The 22,974-nt window shown below is 38.5% G+C and overlaps 1 protein-coding gene across 4 annotated transcripts in view; it reads left to right on the top strand.

Annotated features, from left to right (window-relative positions):
• The first annotated feature begins 898 nt into the window (after nucleotides 1–898).
• Nucleotides 899–22,974, top strand: part of LOC146312398 (KAT8 regulatory NSL complex subunit 1-like) — a 46,179-nt gene continuing 24,103 nt past the window's right edge. For 2 of the 4 annotated variants that reach the window (XM_084740135.1, XM_084740132.1), the window contains exons 1-2: nucleotides 6,429–7,620; nucleotides 10,623–12,096. In XM_084740135.1, coding sequence (XP_084596261.1) covers nucleotides 10,691–12,096 — 1,406 coding nt within the window. In that variant the 5' untranslated portion in view covers nucleotides 6,429–7,620; nucleotides 10,623–10,690. Of the gene's footprint in view, nucleotides 961–1,871; nucleotides 1,955–6,428; nucleotides 7,621–10,622; nucleotides 12,097–22,974 lie in introns of those variants that run through there. The other 2 variants (XM_084740133.1, XM_084740134.1) reach the window with 2 other exon arrangements.

Raw genomic sequence — 22,974 nt, 5'->3', positions numbered from 1 at the left:
ATATGACTCCTCACTCCCACATTTCCAATATGCATTTGCAGCTGCTATCACACTTAATGTAAAATGTCATCCTCTACTTCAGGCCTTTGTTGTTGAGCTGTCATAGACGTGGGACGAGGATCATTTCCATTCAATATTTAAGTGTGGATGTGAGTGAGTGGGGTCAGACTGAAGCATCACTGACACTATGTGGGGGGACGCTCACTCACTGCATGGAAACTTCTGCAAACTGTCCCTCCGCAGTGCTGCATGATGCAAATCATTACAAGCCCAACGCTGCCTCACTAATTTAGATTTACCCCCATCCTCTGCCCCTTGCATAAATTTGTCTCCTGTCTCACCAGCTATCCAGCTTAAACTCCACTCTGGTGAAGTAAAAGTCTTCTCTTGTGTCTCCTGTCCTACTTTGAGACAAGGATTGAGGGACACAGACCATTCAAATGTCATTCCACCACCAAAATCTATTTAGCATTTGATGCAAGTAAAAAGACAGGATGAAATATGTTGAACAAACTAATTTGCAGCCATCTGCTTCATCTGCCTGTGACTTATCTTGTGCTGTGAAAACCTGCGGTTCATTTCTGAGTAAAGTCCCACAGACAAATCGTTAAAAATATTAGATATTGTAGTTACATTGAGTGAAAATACATCAGGTTGGACTGTGAGTAGCTAGCATGCGTGCGGAGTAAATAAACACTCATATAATGGCGCAGTAAAAGCAGCCATTTACAAATTATGGGGTGGTTGTGAGACTCAAGAAAACATTTTGAAATGAAAACAATATTTTTGGATAATGAAGTTTCGTGCTATGAACTTTCGTCCACATTTCCGCTGTACGGGCATTTGCCAAGACTGACAGCCGCGCGAGCCAATAGGAACCCGTAAATAGACGTTTAGACCAATAGGAGCGCGGGGGAGGGTTGTTATCAAGTCGTAAACGGTTAGTAACAGGACAAGCAGGTAAGTAAGATTTTGTCTTGTTATTTTCTCAAAATTAACGAACGCTGCGCTTGTCAGGAAAAAACTCTCATTTGGTTAAACGTTCGGCTGTTCGATTTGTGTAGGTTGGATTTTTTCAGCACACTTTTCTGCCAAACGTGCAAAAAACGGTAGTCATTGAGAAGTCAGTATGGGATCGGGAAGCAAACAAGCTAGCGAGTATTAGCTTAGCCTGCTAGCTAAGTTGGCTGTTATTGGCCAGCCTCTCGGCGTTAGCTTACTACGTCGGTGTACCTCCGTCTCAAACGGTCCTATCTACAAGGGAACCCTGTTTAGAAACTCTCGCGAGATTTAAGAAAGTTGTTTTCTTATGGTGTAAATACTTTTGATTTATAAAACGATAACACTGTGGTTAATAATATGGTTAGATTTATGAACAGAAAGAACTTTGATAGGGCTAAGGAAAGATTGTGGTTTGGGTTAAACTAACTAATCAATCGCGAGATTTTTCGCGAGTCTGAGGTTCCCCTCTATGCACGACCGTCTCAAACACTAGCTTGGCTAACGTTAGCTTCTCAACTAGCGCTGAGAGAAAGTACTGTTAATTGTATTACAAAAATCACTGGCAGTGCATTCCTTGACACGATAGTCAATAACGAAACACCCCACACAACTTGCTTTTAAATGTTCAAGCCCAGTGTTAAAAATATTCAACATGTAAAACTTTTTCATTATAAATTTGCAATGATAACGTTCGTGTAGGTAATGTTAGCCAGCTAGCGCTAGCTTGCCAGCTGGACGTAAAAAAAAATCCTTGAGACTCTCACCGCTGCCAAGACAGTTGACAACTTTATGCACTAAGCCTGAGTCTGCTCTGAAATGTTTAAATGGGGTTTAACTAATGTTTGTCTCTTCATTGTTTTTGTTTTTAGGTGTCCTGTTATTTCCATGTGTGGTAACTGGAACCATGGCCCCTTGGATTACTAAATGGAGTATTTCAACAATGGAGTATAAGGTATTATATTAATTATAATTTAATTTCTATGATTATTTTTGTGTATTTATGGCGGAACTGGATGGCGATGCTCTTTACCAGTCTTCATCAGTGGGCTCTGAGTGGTGACCTAAAACAAGCCTGAGATTGTGGATACTAGTGGCCAACATGAGTTGCCCTTCTCAGGTGCTGCGGCTCACCCCAACAGGAACAGCTGACTGGGAAGGAGCCACATGAGGTGCATCTAATAAGGAAACGCACACATCCCAGTGGAGGTATTTCAGACAACGGGTGTGTCCCGACTGGGAGGAGAACCGAAACATGCTGGATGGATTACATATCCCAGCAAGTGTGAGGATGCCTATGAACCGCCCAGGAGCGCCCAGGAGGAATTCAGTGATATGGCTTTGGAGCTGGAAGTGTAGGAAGCTTTGCCTAGCCTGTTGCTGCCTTAACCTAGAACAGCTTAAGAAGATGGATGGATGGATGATTTTACCAATTATCAGTATAGCAGAAAAGGATAAATACATCTCATTGGATAATATACTGGATGACAATCAACAACATCAGCAGCTATTTGATCCTGGCATTTGTAGTCTGCCTTCTGAGACTTTCATGTAGATATGAATTTGATATAATTTTCATAACAGGTCGTTAGACAGTTGCTCTCTCTCTCATTCACACATGCACACTCACACATTGATAATAACTTATTTATTATGCATGTCGTCTCTGGTAGCCTGATAATGCACAGGGGCCATGCAAGACCCGTAGGAAATGAGTGGTATGCATTAATTTGCATTACTTAACAGTAAAAGTGATATATAACAAGTCACAAGCATTGTCTGATCAGACGCACTGAGCCATTCTAGATTCACACTACTTATGTAATTCATTTCTAGTGATTAACAGGCTTAAATTAATGATGCATAACATTATTATAAACATTTATGCGTATTACTCATCAAAGGAAGGATGTAACACTATAAACATCTAATGTGCAATAAGTGTTTCCTGGGAAGATTTTGCATGCACAGGAAATCATAAGCAGTTTTTTATTTAAATGACCAAGAAGATAAGCTGAAAAAGCATGAGCAAAAGTATCATTAAATGAAAAACTACAAATAGGCGAGAAACTATAGAAATTCAAACACCCTCAAAACGAGATATGAGTACTATACACACTGACATGATCTTTGTGAAGAGAAGCAGGAAAAACCGCAGTTCAATAATAATAACTTTTATATTTAACCTTTCATACAAAACATGCAGCTTAAAGTACTTTACATTTCATGAAAAAATGACTAAAAACAGGAAATACAATAATTAAAAATCAGGTAATTTGGTATAGAAAAGCATAGTTTTGATTTACCAAAAACAGGGTCATTACATCTAATGATTTCAGTTACACAAGTACTTATGTGATACACTTAAAAAATGTGAGATATCTATAAATTATTCAGTGTAATACAACATATGTCCCACCACAACCCTGTAGCATCATCAATGTTTCCCCTAGAAGCTTTTTCTCAGGCTGGTTGGTAAACACCAGAAAAAACCCTGAATAGTTATCGGCTTCTGTCAGATGGTGTAACAGGCAATCTCTAATATTTGTGTCCAAATTTTTGTTCGTTCTGTATGTTAAAGACTTAAATCAAAGTGATCCCAAAGAGAGGTTGGCGTAATAAGCTGCATTTGTTGCATATTAATAAGCCATATAACCTATGACCTTTGCAAAAGATCATGAACACAATGTGCATGATTCATTGCTGCACTTTATCTTCCTCGGCTTGGAGGAAAAAAATCACCATGGCACCCATAAACACAAACAAAAATACAAGTTTAACATATTTCTGTTTGTTTTATAATGATGTGAGATCAAAACTTGCTTCCAAGAGTTTCCAAGACAACAACACCGGTCGACTTTTCGGCATTTAAAAAAAATATATATACACATTTTTTTTGGTCTTCTGGCAGTTCCCATTATTTTTGCTTTATTTATAATAAATGCCAACAAATCCTGAGCAGAACTAAACATCAAAGAACTGAGGAAGTTACAGTTTCCCAGACACAAGTGTCACGTTTAATACTCATCACTGTAAGGCTAAAAACAGACTTTCATTGTGTAGCTAAATCTATTAAATTCTTCATCTTAATTTAGAGCTACATGCTTTTAAATATGAAGGAATTCCTTTTCTTATCATCCAATGTAAACACGCCACAATAGCTGAGCGCTTATACAAAGCCTCATATCTACACTAGTACAGTCAAGAGTATATGGGGTGGACACACACATATAGCAAAACCTGTACAGTGTAATGCAATCCAATACAAATGTGTCCATCAGGGTTTCTGTAGGTCCTTTAAAAGTCTTAAAAATCTGAATTTTATATCTTTAAATGTCTTCAGTAAAATTTAAAAGGTCTTAAAAAATTGCATTATAAAGTTAATACTAGTTGTAAAGTTGCATTAACGTACGTCTTGCTTTTAAATATGTTTTTGAGAAAAAAAAATACCGGTCATGCTTTAACAACTACAAAATGAAACCAACATGGAACCACAAACCACTACTATTATTCCTCTTGTGTACGAATAGTTCTGTGTAGCCATGTTCACTTGATTTCCTTTATATTCTTCATAAATTTTAGCGATATGGACGTGACGTAGCTCCTAAATTGTCTCTTGTTTTGGACAGAATCTTAAATTTAATTTCACAGCTGTGTGCTTCGACAACATTAATTATGAGCTTGGTCTTCTTTTGTTAAATTCTAAAAGGGTTTTGTAGCATCAAAAAAACACAAGAAATATCAAAAATGTATATGTAACAATAAGAATGTAATAATATATAACCTTATTTATTGTTTGTATCCAGGTTATTACAGAGAACTAAAACTAAGATGAAAAACCAAAGCAGGTATGACAAACATTTTAGTTAACTGAAATAATAATAAAAACCAGACTCCAGAAAAAACTAACTCAAACAATAATGTGTGTTTACAAAACTAAGTAAAATAAAACTATCCAGGATATGTCTTTAGTGTCAATCTGGTCAAATTTGTCAACACTTCAAGCACGAGAAGACATCAGTGTGTGTGTACGTCTCTTCAAACTTGGATGTCAACATGACAGTGAGTTAGTTTTAGTCCCTATTTTGAACTTCCTCAACCAAACCCCCTGACCAAAACCCCCCATATTATATTAAAAAAACTAAAACTAATAGTGAAACTAATGAAAACTAAACATTTATAAACAATAAAAATTAAACTGAAACAAGTAAACAACAAAATAGCTACTGGAAGTTAACTGAAATTAAACTGAATGGAAAACAAAAACAAAAAAAAAGAAACTAATGAAAAGTTGAAAACTATAATAACCCTGCTCAGTTTTGTTGAAGCTGTGTCAAATGTTTTGTGTTTTAGTGGTGTTGCAATTTCAATATTGAATCAAAAATATCGATCAAACTGAGCTTTCAATTTCGATAATCGAATCGAAAGGTAGAATCTGTTATTCTTCCAGTATTTCAGCACATGTCTGAAGAAAAAAACAAAACAAAAACAACACAGTGTAGCTTACCCACCATTATGTCACACTTTATACCACATCCTTTTGAAGAAGAATATGAAGACGTAAATTATATCAGGATGTGAAACCTGTGATTTGTTGATGTTTACAAATCAGGACTCGATAATTTAACAATGGCATAACTGTCAGGAAAAAAAAAGAAAGTCACAAAATTGAATTGCATCCTGACGTTAAAATAGAAAGTGAAATAGAATCATGGATTTGGAAAGTCGTGACTCACTATATGAACTACCAGTTATTTTTCTTGATATCTGTCGATAAATTGATTAGTTATTTGGCCCATAAAATGTTAAAAAATGTTGATCAGTGTTTCCCAAAGCTTACAGAGATGTCGTTAATGTCTTGTTTTCTCCACAAACCAAAGATATTCAGTTTAGAAGACTAAAGAGACCAGAAAATATTCACATTTTAGAAGCTGAAATCAGAGAATTTTTTCATTTTTTCTTATTAAAAAAAAATCAAATCGTTGACGATTAATTTGGTGATTAATATGCTATCACTGTAGCTCTAATCTCAATCCACTACAGCCATTCCCAAATTTAAGAATGCCAAGGCCCAGTTTGAAAGCTGAAAATCTTTTAGGGTCCACCCAAACCTTTAATCACAACTCCGATCAATACATGAGACTAATCAGACCAATGACAAAATACAAAACATGTTCCGACAGCTCACAAAATATGCTTCAACATTTATTAAACTAAAATACCATGGCTTTATTTGTTTATTTTTAGTTCTGATTACCTTTTAAAATAAATCGTATATATTTTACTGTAATTTAAAATGTATAAAATTGAAACATTTTATTTATTTATTTTTCATGAACTCTCTGGCTCACACGTTGGGAATCACTACACTGCAACTCAACCAACTAGCTAGTCTTAAAGGCCAGTGCATTATTAGTATGTTTTATTTAATGTCCACCCCTGTACTTTCAGAGATCAATGCTTGTGCAGTAGTTTTTCTTTTAGTTTTGTATTTATTTTTTGTATTATTTGGTGGTTCCCCCTCCCTGATCGTACACAGCTGTACAGTATGATGTATTATATTTGGCTCATGACTGTATTTAACAGTCAGGTGGAGAATAGCTCCTTCACGTGGTCACTAGCTGTACTTTCACTAAGGTTGCTGTAGTGGTGGGCGATCCTGTAGAAAGTGACAGGCCCAGTTTTTCCTCAAAGGGGTGATCCCCTCTACTATAATGCCCAATGGAAACTAGGAGCTAATGAGCCATTCCCTGCTTTTATAATCGCCATAATTAAGCCATTTTAGAGGATAAAATCTAACCTGTAATGTAAAAATATATGAGTTATCTGTGTAAATTATTAAGTTTGTGTACAGGTGCTTTATGTGGATAAAACAGGTGGTTAAATGCAGATATTTACAGTACATGAGGTGGAGTAGCGTCATAAATAGCAGTGGAAATTTTCCAGCTGAACCACCAGCAGCACCTTTTACCCCGCGTCCATAACAGTCTGTGTCTTTAACAAGTGCAACATTGACATTGCGCTGTGTTTTGGAAGACAATGCCCTCCTGTGGTATCTTCTTTTGAGCTTTTATGTCGTTTCTTATCTGCCCTTTACTCTAGTGGTGAGTATGAGAAATGTCTCCCGCCTACCACACACACACACGCACACACACACACACACACACAGCCCTTCTATGTTTGTCAGACTCAAATCCGAGGGAGAGGAGCTAGCCGCCATTTTCTAAGCGTCTCTCCCTAAAACGAGAGAAAAAGGCTCTCGACAAACTGCCATCTGGATTACCTTTCGCTTACTGAGAATCGGATTTTTTGGTGAAGGATTGCTGTGAAATCGCCTACATTTGAAGTAAATTGGAGTAGAAAGGAGTGTTTCACGGCCTGGTCGTATATTCAGCAGAGCGAGGTGTAGATCGGTGATTCGCCTGAATCCGGAACGAACCCGAGCGGCTGTGTGTGTGAAACCGGGCCCCTTTCGGCAATCTGGCTGCATTTTTGGATTAATTAATGGCAGAGTGATCGAATCGAGCCGTGTTTTTGTGTTAGCACTGTTGGGTTTTTTCCACCAAAAACTGCAGGGGATTGTTGCCGAAATTCCCTCGGATAGTGCAACCTCGTCACGTGGTAGGTTCCTCCTTTTTCTTTGTTAGCGAGCTAGCTAGACTGGCAGGGTCTACTCCCAACTTCTCAGCTTTTCACATATGTACATTTACATTACGTGCTATTTAATCACCCACCAGATACCAGGCTCGTGTGGGGCTAAACGACCACCATCACCGTAGATTTACACCAACAGGCTGCCTGTATTTATTTCCTCAGTCTAATTGCAATGCACAGCATGTCTCCGCTCTGCAATAGGTCTGTTTAAAATAAGTTGTGATGCATAACGAGTGGAGGTGTCTTGTTATTATGGTGTTTCATGCCCTGACGCGTTAGTATGGCTTTTTACCCATAAAACATATCACTTATTGACTTAAACTACCACTGACGGGAGCGTAGGTTACGTAGTTACTGACTGACTCGTCCTAACGAGGTTTGCGTAAAGCTCAAAGTCACTGAAAGCAGACCTGTCTCAAGTGGTGCTGCTAAAAGGAAAAGCTACAAAATGATCTATAATGTGATCTGATGAGGAGGGCAGGTCGGCAGCGTTTCACTGCAGTTGCACGCTAGCTTGCGAGCAGGTTGTGTTTCTTACATCAGCAGCTTTCCCGAGCTAACGTTAGCTAGAAGCGAAGCGCATTAATTTGCACGCAGTGTATAGAGTGACACGGTTTATATAGATATTTATCTTTCGTTCCGTGCAGTTTGGGTGATGAAGCAATGATCGGCTGCCGATTTTTGTTGATATAAAAACAGTGATGTGGTATGTTTTTTTTTTCCGCGGAAGCTGATGTGAATCGGATAATGTGAAATAAATAACGCTAATACACTTGTGCGCATCCAGCCTTCCTTTTAAAATGTTTTTGTAAACATCAGGAAGACATTTTGGTGATTACGTTATGGTTGGCTAAGGTTGGATGTGGACATTTTTGTCGCATCTCCAGCAAGACAGTTCCTATAGAAGCTGGAGCTATAATGCATAATGAATTAAAGTGATGCGTTTACTAACGTTGGTTATTTAATTTCCTGCCTTGTAGCATGAACAAGTTCGGTGTGTTTGGAGCGGAATGGGCGGTTTTAGGTAGATGAATTGCATTGCATAATCTGCTTCGGAAATACCAACATGGCGTAGTGCGCGCTGACTAGAAACTGCGGTGAAATACTGAGCCCCCATTCATCTGACCCTGCAGACGATACGAGGAGATGCAGCTCGCTTTTATCTCTTGTATTTGAAGGGAGGCTTTTTAAAAGTTTGATTTGGATATACAGACAGTCGGTGTGGATGACATGTTAACTACTGGAACAGTGATTCACTTTAATCCTTCCTTCCTCTCTACATATTTAATTTGAGAATCATGTTGCTGGTAATAATATTTTGAAAAATTGGGAGGGTTTAATAGGTACAACTGAAATTGACACAGGAACACAGTCAGGATGACATCATGTGCTTTGGACTAATGCTGGGGCCTAAATCCACCTACTTACACTGCCTGTGTGGAACCTTGCTGCACACTGACTTACCAGGGCACATGCAGGGCAGTGGGGTTTGGATAATTTGCATGGGCCTTTCCTGTTTCTTCTTTCATCAGAATTGAATTCCAAAGCTTATTCTATAAAGAGGAGCCTTGTAAGGAAATGACAATGAAGGCTTGTTCACACAAGCATGGGTGTAGTGGGAATTATTTATTGGCCTGGGATGTAGTTCTAGCTCAGATGTCTGCTGTTATTTCATCTATATCGTTAGCATCCCATTCACCAAGGTCAGTGTATATCGTTCATTTTTTCATGGTGGAAGAAGGCCCCTGTAGACAAATGCATTATTGTGATTACAACGGAGTCAAATTACATTTTCTGGAATTTTGTAAGAGCTTAGTGACCGATCAGAAAGATAAGAGTAAATTTGATCATCTCAGATGTTCCCCCTCATCACCTGAAGTGTTTTTCCTGGTCTGTTTTGGAGGATCATTTTTAGCAACACTTGCAACCAGTAGGTCAACAAAATGTCAGTGACTCACCGGTTAATATCGTTAGGCCTTTAACTAGATTAGTTGTAGACATTTATTGCAGGTTTGTTTTTGAGTCAGTATGTTAGACTTGATATTAAGTGGTGATATTAGTGCAGTTTCAACATCATATTTGGTGCCAAATATTTTGAAAATGTTAGTTTCTTTTTGGGTGGTGGTTAGTAATTTTCCACTCACTCTAATGGCTTACAGAACCTGTAGTGCAAGTATTTGAGTTGTGTGTTTTATTGTATATATGTACAGCCCTCCTCCATGTTGCTTTTCACTTATGTAGTATTCAATGTGGAGATATATGTAAAACATATTTTTGTGTTTATTTGAGTAAAATGAAGATTTTGAACCATTCTCACTGCCTTTGTGTCTGAACATTTTTATTTTATGTACAGTTTCTATGTAATCTATGAAGTTAACTGTCATTCCTCACTCAGTTGCCTTTTGAATAATTGTGAATGTACTTTGTACTTACATGGGGATACAACTAACGATTACTTTCATTGTCTGTTAATCCTTTGATTATTTTCCTGACTAATCTGTTAGTTTGGTCTATAAAATATCATATCAAAATATCAAAATACACGCCTCCAACCCTAATATATTCATTTTAATGTCATAAAGAAGTAAAGATACCAGAAAATATTTACATTTAAGAACTTGGAATTAGATTTATTATTTATTTTTTTTTTGTTATCACAGTAGTCAGTAATTAATCTAATTGTTCACGATTGAGCAAGAAAACTTCTGTAGAACAGCTGGTTTCAGGATTAAATCACTATTTACAACATTTTTCAACATTTTCTGGGCAGTGTCTGTATGTTTATCTCTGTGGTTGTGGTTTACCTTTGAATTGTTGATGGGAAAAGATCTCCACCCAACACCCTCCCATACCAACTAGGATCTGAATTTGATGCAGTAAGATTTTTATTCATGCTTGAGTTAACCAATTTCTTTAACTTTATTTCTTGTCTCCCCTCTCCTGTCTTTATTTTTTTCTTTTCTATCCAGGCTGTCCTCAGGTGGGGCAGTAAGCGGGTGGTGTGGAGCAGGCCGCGGTGCCCGTCCCTCTGCACTGCATGGCTGCGATGGCGCCCGCTCTCACCGACGCCCCAGCCGAAGCTCACCACATCCGCTTCAAACTGGCTGCCCCATCCTCAAGTCTCTCACCGGCCAGTGCAGAGAACAACGGTAACGCCAGCAACATCCTTATCCATAGCAGCGGCCCCGCTAAGTGCAAGGCCACCTCCGAAGAGTGCCCTCTTGACTTTTGTGGCAGCGACCAGGAACAGCAGCAGCAGCAGCCCCAAGCCGACCCCGTGGCTCAGGCCTCGGCCCTGGGCAAGCTCCAGCCGCTGGTGGCTTCTTACCTATGCTCTGATGTGACATCGGTCCCTTCAACTAAGGAGTCAATCAAGCTGCAAGGAGTCCTCATCAAACAGTCTGTGTTGAAAAGCCACAGAATACTGCCCAGCTCCCTGCTCAACGGCGGCGGAGACTTCCTGTTGAGGAAGAGGCAGGCGATAGAACTCTCTGGCGGCCAGCTCAAAAGCCTCATGAGTGGCAGCACCAACGGAGGTGGCCAGCCCACGGCACCTGTCAATGGCCTGGCCAAGAAGCTGGCCACTATGTCTGGCCCTGGATGCGTGGTGGCGGTGAATGGTGACAAGCCTTCTGCCACCACAGACTCTCAGTCCCAGAACCTGCCCTTGGACTCTGAGACCTTGACAGCGACCTTATCAGGGCATATCCCGCTGAAAGGAACCCTTAAACAGAAGCATTCCTCTGGGGTTTCTCAAAATACAGATGGAAAAAACCTTGAACCACCAGTGCTTCAGTCTGTTGCACTTTCCCCTTTTACTCATGACAACCCTAACCCCACTGAACAAGCAAATTTGGAGGAGGCTGATTCACACACGCCTATCAGTCAGCCACAGGGTTCTGATAGGGAGAGACCAGGTAGCAGCCAGCAGGGCTCCCCGTCTTGCACACCTGCATCACAGCCTCCTCTACCCTGTAGTTCTTCCTCGGACAGCCTTGACGCTCATGTTAGGGAGCGCACACTTCTCAACAGCAGCCGCCAAGCTGAGATCGAAAGCCGGCTACGGCGCCTGCGCAAACGTCTTCAGGTTGTACAGGCCAAGCAGGTGGAGCGGCACATTCAGCAGCAGCTGGGTGGCTTCTTGGACTCAGCTCTCAATCGGCTACTGGCTGGTAACCGCAAATCGGAGACGGCGACCCCTACGGCTTCATGGAGGACTGGACGCCACTCTTCCTCAAACAACAGAGACGGCCTCGGCCGCTTCCTGAAAAGCAGCGCCATGCCCTTGGAACTGGAGAGACTGTACCTGAGTGGATCGGCCAACCTTCATTCAGCAGAAAGAGCCTTTGACTCAGATGTAACAGAAAGTAGCTCTGGAGGGGACTCTGACCTGGAGGAGGAGGAACTGGCCAGAGTGGACATTGAGCAGCGACATGTCAAAATGTAAGTACAAGTGTCCTCACGCACAGAGATATCAAGCTAATTTAGGGCTGTACATGATTCTGCAGTAGAGGAGTATTAATCCAGGCATTTTCCCCCATAAGTGTGAGTCAACCTCACACCAATTGCAATGTAAACAAACTCAACAGGTTTTGTGTCACTTGAGGGGGGAAAAATAGATCACACCAATAAATATCAATGATTGTTGACAATAATGAATGTCAATAATGATAGCTTTTCAATAAAACTTGTCTTTATTACAAAATATTGCAAGGAGACTAACTCACTAGGTAATTTTGTCCCACTTGTCCTTTTTCATGTTCACTGCACTGCATCCAGTGTCATGTCTCATGTAAAACATAGTTTCTGGTTCATTGTTGAAACCACCGTGCTGTATGTGTGGACATCAGACTAGAAATACAAAAATCTTTTTATTCTTTTTTTCTAAAAAAAAAAATATTTATTGACAGTTAACAAATACCAACAAAGACTAAAGTTAATTGTCATGTTTAATCTAGAGCTGCAGCAAAGGCTGGAACAAACCAATGATTTGCATGGTTGATTAATCTGTCAATTATTTTCTCGATTCATTGATTAGTTGTTTCATCTATAAAATGTCAGAAAATGGTAAAAGTAGTCAATCAGTGTTTCCTAAAGCCTAAGATGATGTCTTTAGATAACTTGTTTTGCCCACAACCCAAAGATATTTAGAATACTGTCACACATGAGTAAAGAAACCATAAAATATTCACATTTAAAAAGGTGAAAAATTGACATCTCATCTGATTAATTGATTATTAAAGTAGTTGATACTTGTTGTTGAGCCCTGACTTGGATGTCTTAAAACTTCTGACATGTTATAAATAACGTGTTTATGAGACAAGAACAGTTGAAAGAGTTTCTGTTGCAGTTTGTGTGGGGTCATGTTGTGTAACGCCTGTACTAAAGTAACTGCTAAGGTTCATGTTGAATGCTGAAAGGAGCATTCATGTGAAAAAGGGTTTCTTGGTGAATAGGATTCATTTTCCCATTTCCAAGTAGCTCTCATAACCCTCAGATTTTCCTGGTGCAATTAAGGTCCCTGTATTTTGAGGCCCTGCAATATGCTATTTGGGCCTAGCAGGTGCTAATGACAATCATAACTGCCTGGTCTGCGCTTCAGTAGTGGTTGGGTCAAACTCCAGGGAGGGGTAGAGATATCGTTCGACCATAGAGCATGTGTAGTCGTGTGGGTGGTATCATCCTGTGGAGAACGCACAGGCTCGAATGGACTCGAAGTAAAAAATGCTCTCTCGTCACACAGAGCTTCCTCCTGAGAGGGCCAAGACTGAAACTGAACGTTCTGTTTATCTGCAGAGCGAACAAGTGAGCACCTACAGAGCCAGCAAATGTTTTGATTTAAACTGAAACCAAGAAGAAACCTAGAGTTGGGGCGGTGGTGGTTTTTGCAGAAGGTGTTGGTTTTGTGTTTGTACATGCTGCCTGTTGTGATGTCGGGTTTACCTCAGCAGGAGCTTGCAAATGTATTCCATGGGAAGTTCACACCAGAGTACTCGTTTCTGTGTCATTAGTGTGAGGAAGGGGGAAAAAAGATACAGCAGGTGGGTCAGCAGCGTTAATGGACTAACTGACCTGTGCAGGATTGGGTAGATTATTAACAATGTAGCTAAGAACACAGATTTTTATTATCCTTTACTGTGTTGACTTTAGACCTTTGACCTAAATAATCTTCATAACGTAACAGGAAGCTTGAGTGTGTGGCATGATCCAAAAGTAGAAAAGTTGCTTGTAATGTATTCATGCTGTGTCTTGTACCTTTTTAAGGTCAAAGGAGGCATTAGAGCAGTTTGTGTGCTAATTTATAGCACATCATTTTCAAGGGGACTGGACAGCTACAGGGTGCAAAATTATTTATTTCTTTGTCCCTCAGCCAAATGGCAAGTGAATGTTCAAATTTTACCAGGCATACAGTAGATTACCATATTTTTTTTTTGCCTCATGAATGAAGCAAATCTCCCAGCTACTTGCAAATTTTTACCAGCACGTGGCTGGTGGTAATTTTGGTCCCTGGTGATCTACATTTATGTGGCCTGAGACTGTAGGTAGAGTGAGAGAAAGTGACAAGTCATTATGAATGTGATGGTTCATGTAAACAAAGCGAAGCAAAGCAAACAAAGCATTGTTTTGTGTTTCATATCTTTAATTCACTAAAACAAAATTCTACAGTTTCTTCTTTTAAAATGTAAATATTGTAGGGCTGCAACTACAACGATTATTTCCTTTATTGTTGATAGCACTTATCAAATACAAATACAACAAAGACTAAAGGCAGTTGTCATCTTTAATCTAGAGCAGCAACTAACAATTATTTTCATAGCTGATTAATCTGTTGATTATGTTCTTGATTAATCGATTAGTGGTTTGGTCCATAAAGTGTCAAAAAATGGTGAAAAATTTTTATCACTGTTTTCCAAAGCCCAAGGTTACAACCTCAAATGTTTTTTTTTTAATTAAAAAATTACTCAAAAAGAGTAATCAATTATCAGAATAGTTGATTAATTAAATTATCAATTATTGTTGCAGCTCTGTCCATAACTGTCAAGTAACAATGCAATACTTTCAGTACTTTTGTTTTTAACAACTGTAGTATAATTGTTAAAATTGGAGCCTTATGTTGACCTATCACAGCCTGTTATCGTATCAGTGCTTATGTTGTCTGATATGTGCCTATATGAAAACGTTTTCCTAAACAGTAGTTTTAATAGCAGCATTTTCTGTATATTCAAGCCTTTTTAAATTAAAATAGATGTTTATATACTGTATGTAAGACATCCTATGTCAAAATATCTTTTAAAAAAAGAGTATTACATTAGGGGAGATATCATCATGACTCATGGTTAATCGGTATAGCAGTTTTGAAAGAATGACAGCAAAATATGAATAATTTTTTGAAAAAGTCCAGCACATCTAACAAGTCGTGAAAAAATAGTGTTATTCTTAATGTCATACGAAACAAGTAACACTATATGAAAATAAGTGTTTAACAATGAAGATAAGACTCTCATGTTATTTGCATGTCATGTAAGAGTTCTTCTTTTTTAATGTTGCACCACAGGAGACATTTGTAGTGCAGCTCAGTCAACATGTTGAGAAAGTTAGTGACCCCTCTGTATTTTCTCAAATATCAGGTTTCACACTACATGAATATTTGTGTATTTATCTTCAAAAATGGTATTAAACTGTGTATTTCTCAACTACCCACATAGTGTGTATAAACAATACTGGCCATCATATATATATAGCAGATAACGTATAGATTTATTTTATTGCCTGATATTGGTTTTGGTCACAGCAGTTTAGTTCTGGTTGGGCCCTACTTAAAATTCAGAAGTAATCCTGTTGATAATTTTTTCCTTTTAATCTCCTCAGACTTAGACAGATCCAATGTTTCTTATTATGGAGTCGGCTGATCAATTATTTGTTAATCATCCCCACTCTGGATTATAATCATTTTATTTAGTTACTTTCTGAAATGAAAGTGAAAGGTGGACCTATCCAGAGGGTTTTTTTTTTTTTTTTTAAAGCGGAGACCCTTGGGAGTTGCAGGTGCTTTCCAAAAATAGTAAATCTTCTTATAATACTGGGCTCATGGCAACATTTTAAGTACCAGTTTCTCATTAGATTAAGAATATAATGATTCAAAATGATCAAATTGGATATATTTTGGTGTGTCTGTGTACTGTCATTCTGAATTTGGCTTGGATCAAGAGTACTTGTTTTGGGTTGTTTTTTTTTTTTGTAGACACATTAGAGCTGCAACTAGCAATTACTTTCATTATTGACTAGTTTCTTGTTTAATCAATAGTTTTTTGGTCCAGAAAATGCTGAAAATGGTAAGTTATTTCCCAAAGCCCAAGATGATGTCTTCAAATGTCTTGTTTTGTCCACAACTCAATGATATTTAGTTTACTGTCATAGAGGAGTAACAAAGTTTTATAAGTCTTCTCCTCTCATAAATATAAATGCCACACTGAGGAAAAATAGGTTAAAGGTTGTGTTAATTATGGGCCATCACGTTGTTCATGAATGGGGGATTGATTTATAGGTGATTGTAATATTTAACCTGTTGTGGTAGCAGTACCTCTGCAGAGATAATTGTGTTGTACATTATCGTGCAGTGTTGTGCATTTTTTGCATACCAGAGTAACTGTGTTTCCATTCTGTCATTATATTCAGGCTCTGAGTAAAGCAACCAGCTCTGAGACCAAGTAGACCAATCATATTTCTCCTCACGGTCTCCAGACAGCCTGTTAAGTACTGCCTACATGCAGTCTCATTATTTTAAAAAGCAACTGAAAGACATGGAGGCATTATTGAGATTCAACAGTATGGATAATGCAGATACCTTTAGTACAGTTGTAAGATGACTTCTACCTATCTTATTACAGTCGTCACTGCTTTTTCTCTAATCTTCCTGAAACACTATTTAATGTCCACAAACAGTCAGGCAAAATTACTAGTCACAAGTTCCATTTTTTCCCCCATCGTCTTCCTTTTGAGCTGCAGTAAATCTTCTGTTCTAGCAAACATGACACATCTTGTTCCTGCTTTACCATGAAAGTGTTCCAGCAGCCTGCCATTGTAAGGGTTTTATTGTGAAGCAGCTCCAGCCTTCTTGCAACATTAGTCACCGTTGTTAACGATTGCTAAGTCCTTGGTGTGTAGAAATAGGTCTTCATAAATGTATGAGCATTTTTAGTGCTTCCTTTGTCAGTGGATCAGTATTAAATAAAGAGGGTGGTGATATAAAAGACAGTAAGACAGACAATATTAATACTCCAGCAAAACAAACAAATAGTTGCTTTTGTATACCTACTTGAAAAAGCTGCTGTAAGTGTATGTTCATAAACTACAGCATTGCTAGCATGTTCATTAACTACATTAACTGTTGTACTTTGACTAAATTCCTTGTTTCTTTCTCTGTTTATAGAAAAAAAAATCTGCTAGTCTAGGTGTACTACAGTATATTGGTCTGTATAGTTAACTATCAATTCTACGAGGAATGGTATCGTTAAGACTTTATTGATACAGATTCCAATACTTGGTGATTGTCTTATTGATACTACTCACCATAACTTAGTACAAAAAATTTAGTTGTTTTATTATGTAAAATTATGTAAAAATGTTTATTTTTAATTAAGTAAATTGAGCCCTCAATTTTGAACATTTTGCCCTGTCAGTTGTTGAAGTGACGTTACGTAAATACCAATAGCACTATTTTTTATTCAGGAGTGTATCGATATTTCAAAGTTAGGAACTTGTACTGTTTCAGTTGGGGTTATCAACACCCATCCCTACCCTCCTCAACTCAGAAATGTGTTTTTCTTATGCTTATGTCTGCTAAAATGTCTGTCCTTGACTATACTATCTTGTATCAGGCGAGCTAGATTTGGTACATAACAAATTCTTAAACCAATCGCTGTCTAATATGCTTTATGCAGTCAAAGAAACCTGAAACCTCCAGCACAGAGCAGACATGTCAGCACAGAGAGCGAAAGTAAGCATTATCTGTCAGCTACTGCAAGTGACAAGCTAACAAAAAAACATTTTTTTTTTTTAAATTAAAGACTCTTAACTACATGGTCACACTCATACATCCGCTTGTCGTTGATTTTGGTTCACAACAGAGTCCTCATCTGAGTCTGGGTCTGACTGAGGCTCAAATATGTATGGCTTAATCTCACCGATGTTTATGCTAACACGAGCCATTTATTGCAAACTGCTTTTTCATTCTTCAGCTAAGTGCAAGCAGCAGCAGTGGTGGACAGAGCATGAGGCCAGATCTTAATCTTAATCATGACAAATGTGTCTGGGGGATGTGAACTTGAACTAATTTTAACTTAAAGTATTTTACTATGAATTGTTTCTTCGTGTACCTGTTGAAAAAAAAATATGCCAGACCAGATGCATTACAGTATATTGTAGAGGTGCACAGAGACAACATTATTTGTGTCTGTATTTGGATAGAAGATCAGAAGTGGGTGTAGTTTATACCAGAAGGCAAATGTTTCACGTTCTAACCTAATATTCATTGACAATACAATTGTTGTGCCCATAAAGCATCAAAATTATTTAATATAGCCATGTAATTAAATATAAAATTTTAGCACATCCTCAGACTGTTCTTTTTATGTTTTTATGTTGATCTGAACAAAATTTTATGAACTGTTTGAAACCCACCACCTTCCATTTAATTAGGGGATATTGAAAAATCAGAAATGTAATTTACCATGGTAATCATGGAGCTCCCATCACACATTGTGCTTTCCTGTCGGGCTGCAACTAATGATTATTTTCTCCATTGTTTACTCCATTAGTTGTTTGATCTGTGTTATAAAATGGTGAAAAATGTTGTTTCCCAAAGCCCAAGATGATGTTCTCAAATGGCTTGTGTTGCCCACAACCCAAAGATATTCATTTTACTGTTATAAAGAAGTAAAGAAATCAGAAAATATAAAAAAATACTCAAAACGATCATTAATAACAAATAGTTGGCAGTTAATTTAACAAACGATAAGTCATTGCAGCTCTAATTTCCTGAAGAACTTATTCAGATTTGGGTGCTGGTTTGTAAGGTTAAATATAATCGTTAAGTTGAGTCAAATATAATTTATATAGCCCAATATCACAAATCACACTTGCCTTTACAGTATGTACAGCGTATGACACCCTCTGTCCTTTAGACCCTCGATTCTGTTAAGGAAAAACTCTTTTAACGGGGAAAAAAATGGAAGAAAGCCCAAGGGAGCCACAGTGGAGGGATCCTCCTGGATAGACAGACATGCAATAGATGCTGTGTGTACAGATGCAGTTAAGGATTACTGTAATACATTAGCCGATCTGGGTTTCTTGTTGTGTGTGTGTGTGTGTGTGTGTGTATGCGTATAAGTTACATAAATGTTCATTGGTTATAACCCCACAGTCCATATGAGGAAAGAGTCGGCACGCTTTGAATTCATTTTTTTAAAGAATCTAGTTGACTGGGAAAAATCACTGATTAATCAGTAACTGTGATCTTTAGAGGCCGCTGATCCACATAACACCCTGCTGCTGAAGCAAATATTGAGATGTTGCCTTTCCTGCAGCAGTTCCTGTTAAGCAACCTCATGTCATTTTTCACTCATAAAAATAACCCAAACCTGAGTACACCTGACAACTGGTTTAGCCATGCTTTTTAAAGGCACAATAGTTTTTTGACCTGTATTGCTTGCTCCACAATACAGGAAAATTATGCAATTTGAGGCGAACAAACAGGCTCAGAGAGCTAGGTTAGTGTGCTCAGATGTTCCTGTCTAAGCCATGTGTGAAAGTTTTTGTATTGCCGTCACCAAAGCACCTGTCATTTATAGGTTTGCAAATGTTTGCCAAGTGGTAGCACATGTAAGCCTAATAATTCTCTGTACACGGAGTGAAAGCTGCCATGGAAATTTAAAACTGTCCATCTGTAATGCCTTCATAAGCAGCTGTCTGATGCACATTGTATAATCATCCATCCCACAACAAGTAAAGAACTGGTTCTCAGCTCCCAGCCCTCACAGGAAAAACCCTACCTCATTGTGAACATGCTAGTCCTGCAGCAATAGGGTGTGTGTGTGTGTATATATACCCATAATGCCACATTCTCACAACTGACATTTTGTCTCAGTTACCAATTAATGGCTTACAGCACTACACCAGTCAACACTACAGACAATGTAATGTCTTCTCCAGGCAGCAGCACCTCAATTATTTAACGTCAGCTGAGTTTACAGCAGTGTGGAAAATAACCTATTTGGGCAGCTTGTTTGGATGCGCTGACTGCTTACAACTGATCCTGTCATCCCTGTCTATACTGTAGACGTGGTTTCCCGTATCTCGGAGGATTGGGGCCCAGCCAACATCTGTTGCTGTGCTTATGCTGCAGGGCCTTTCTGCTCTGCTTCTAGCCAGTGTGTCTGTCTGTGAATGTGACGTCCATAATGGCCTCTGCTAGGGTGTGGGTGCTGCTAGCTCTCAGAGCTGAAGTCTGCCTCTGTACTAGCTGCAAAAACACTGATACATTAGAATAAGATATTCATGGGAAGTCAGTTATTTAGGCATGTTACATGGAGCTCGGGTTGTTCTGTGTTAAGAAGCGAGTGGGCACCGTTTTCTTGTTTCTGAGGCAACAATAATGCTCATCAGGAAATCTCAGAGCTTACATAATGGCTCATAGACAGAACAATGAAAATGTCTGAAATTTGGTTGTCTGATCAACACCAGAATGTATTTTTGTCTGTCAGATGATAAAACTAGGTGATCCAGAGTACATGTTTGCATGCTCTTTATGCAGTAAGACTGTAAGAACGCCTGTCTGCCGGCTGCTCGTGAACTAGGGTAACTAGGTTGGCTGAGACTACAGCGTGCCTTTCATGCTTATGGCTCAGCATTACTCTGCAGTCTGAGTGGCTTAGCTATGTTTTTCCCTTTTTTTCATTCTTCTCCCTCTATGTGTGTGTGTGTGTGTGTGTGTGTGTGTGTGTGTGTGTTTATATATGCATGTGAGTGCCTGTATAGTATAGGTTTCTGTGCTGTTTGACACATCTGGATGTGTTTAGTTCGGCCCAAGTTCCTCAACACGAACCCACAGGCGTTACATAACCCCCCTCTTTTATGTAATGACTGCTGCAGCTCTCTGGCTGAATTTGCCCTCTCTAGATTTTCCTGCCCCACACCCTGTCGGCCTGCCTCGCTCACAATCCCGGCTCCCGAGCACTTTCTTCCTGTGTAAAAGATGAGTTTCACCAGCTGTCCTGTGAAAGTCCAGCCAGCCGTCCTGGCATAGCAGAATAAACCTGAAAAATAAGCCCATTTTCTGTCTCCATAAATGTTTCAGTGTTTGGATAATTTTCAGCTCTTTTAATGTGCTTTGAAAATCCTTGACTCTAGAGAACAAAGAAATTAAAATGACAGCTGCTGCTTTGATTTCCCTTGTTCTTGTTACTGAGCATGAATGATGACTGAATGGTTTGTGAAGCATAATTGCAAAGTGGTTTTTTATTGCGTTTCATATGGAAAAGCAGCATGTCTGCAGGCCTTTGTTTTGCTTTACCTCTATTCATAACCATGTTCCTTTGCCAGAATATTATACAAAGAGAACATGTTTCAAAAAGGAACAGTATGGAATCATTAGTTGTCGCCTAATGCACATAAAAACCAAGATAAAATTGTCCTGTGTAAGTCAGACATGGGATTGGTAAGAGCTAAGTCCAGATTTTGAAATTTGTTGGTTCAAGCCTACATGAGCACACTAGAGCTGCAAGTAATGGTTATTTCCTTTATCAATTTATCTGTCAATTATTTTCCAGATTTATTGTCTTGTCATTAGGTTTATAAAAAGAACATGTGAAAAATCTTGATCAGCACAAAGTGACGTTCTCTTTTGTCAAGGATATTCATTTTGCTGTCACAGAGGATTAAATAAATCAGTAAATATTCACATTTTAGAAGCTAATAAATAGTTCGCACTTAATTTAATAGATGACAGCAAGGGCCTAATTGACTAATCGTTGCAGCTGTAAAGGACATATTTTGTCTTACAGGAAGAAAGCATGATTTTTGGTATATATTGTTAAAAAGATTTACAATATGACTGGCATCTTTCTGGGGTGGTTATGAACAGCTCTGACAAATCTTATTGACGCTACCTTTAATACTGAGTATCTGTCATTAGTACTACTACAATAATAATTTGTTTTCACTCAATCTATGTAGCTGCACAGTGCACTGTTAGTTCAGATTAAATACCAATCCACTTTAGATTAGATGCATTTGGCAGCCTAATCACTATATTTAGAAAATATATCTTGCATCACAGTGTTGCTTTAATGGCCTTGTATAATCAGTGTTTTTGTGGGGTGTGCAAAGGAAACAGTATAATGCCAAAACTTATGGCAGGACAGTTTAGAGACCCTTACCTTCATTTCATTACCAGGCTCAGCAAAATATGGACATTGAAATCCTGTTTGCAAGTAACAGCAGCAATTTATAGTTGTGTCACCTCTGCAAAACCTTGTGGAAACAACAGAATCTAAGTGAGGAAGAAGAGAAGGGACAGATGCAATCTGCACTTCCAACTAGAACTCAAAAGTGTATTATAATTTGTGTCAGGAGGCAGCAGAGCACAGGTCCAAAGATGAGCAGCGAACGTGCGATGGGTATAAGGTGGATGGCTGCATATTTTTTGCTGTTTAGAGGCAGTTCTGTTGAATGCCAATGTGTTCATCAATATTTATTGTGCTTTATGCTCACTGTTTTGCCCTGGATTTATTTTTTGGCATTGTTATACATATGTTATATAGAAAATAATTGTTTTCTAACATATTCTACAAGTATAATTGATTTTTGAATTGAGCCCTCAAATGTATTGTATTGATTTTCCATAAACTAAGGTTAGGTAGAAGTTAGGTAGTTGAATCACCAGAACAGAAAAATCAAAATGAAGTTTTTGAGTTATGTTTCCTGCCTTGGGAGTCTTGCCTGCTCCAGTTTAATAACTGTGGCAGTAGTATATCCTGATAAAACTGCACAGCAGCAAACAAATAATGGTGCAGTCAGGTCCTTCTGGTGTAAAAATGTCTCTGTAGTGGGGTGTGGGATAAGGCATAATGGGTATGTCAGAACACTTGTTTAGAGCCCTTTCATACAGCACGTCTACGCTCTGCTGAACATGTGCTCAAGTGCTGAGTGATGACATGATAAGCATAATATAACAGAGCAAATAACAAATTTCTAGAGACTGACATACTAAGTGTACAGCAAAATTACACTGTTTTTTTTACAAAGGTTAATCAAATGGAGAGT

Source organism: Lutjanus erythropterus, chromosome 17 (genome assembly GCF_056507025.1).
Source record: "Lutjanus erythropterus isolate fLutEry1 chromosome 17, fLutEry1.hap2, whole genome shotgun sequence".
NCBI lineage: Eukaryota > Metazoa > Chordata > Actinopteri > Lutjaniformes > Lutjanidae > Lutjanus > Lutjanus erythropterus.
This window is presented reverse-complemented; position numbering and strand designations above follow the sequence as displayed.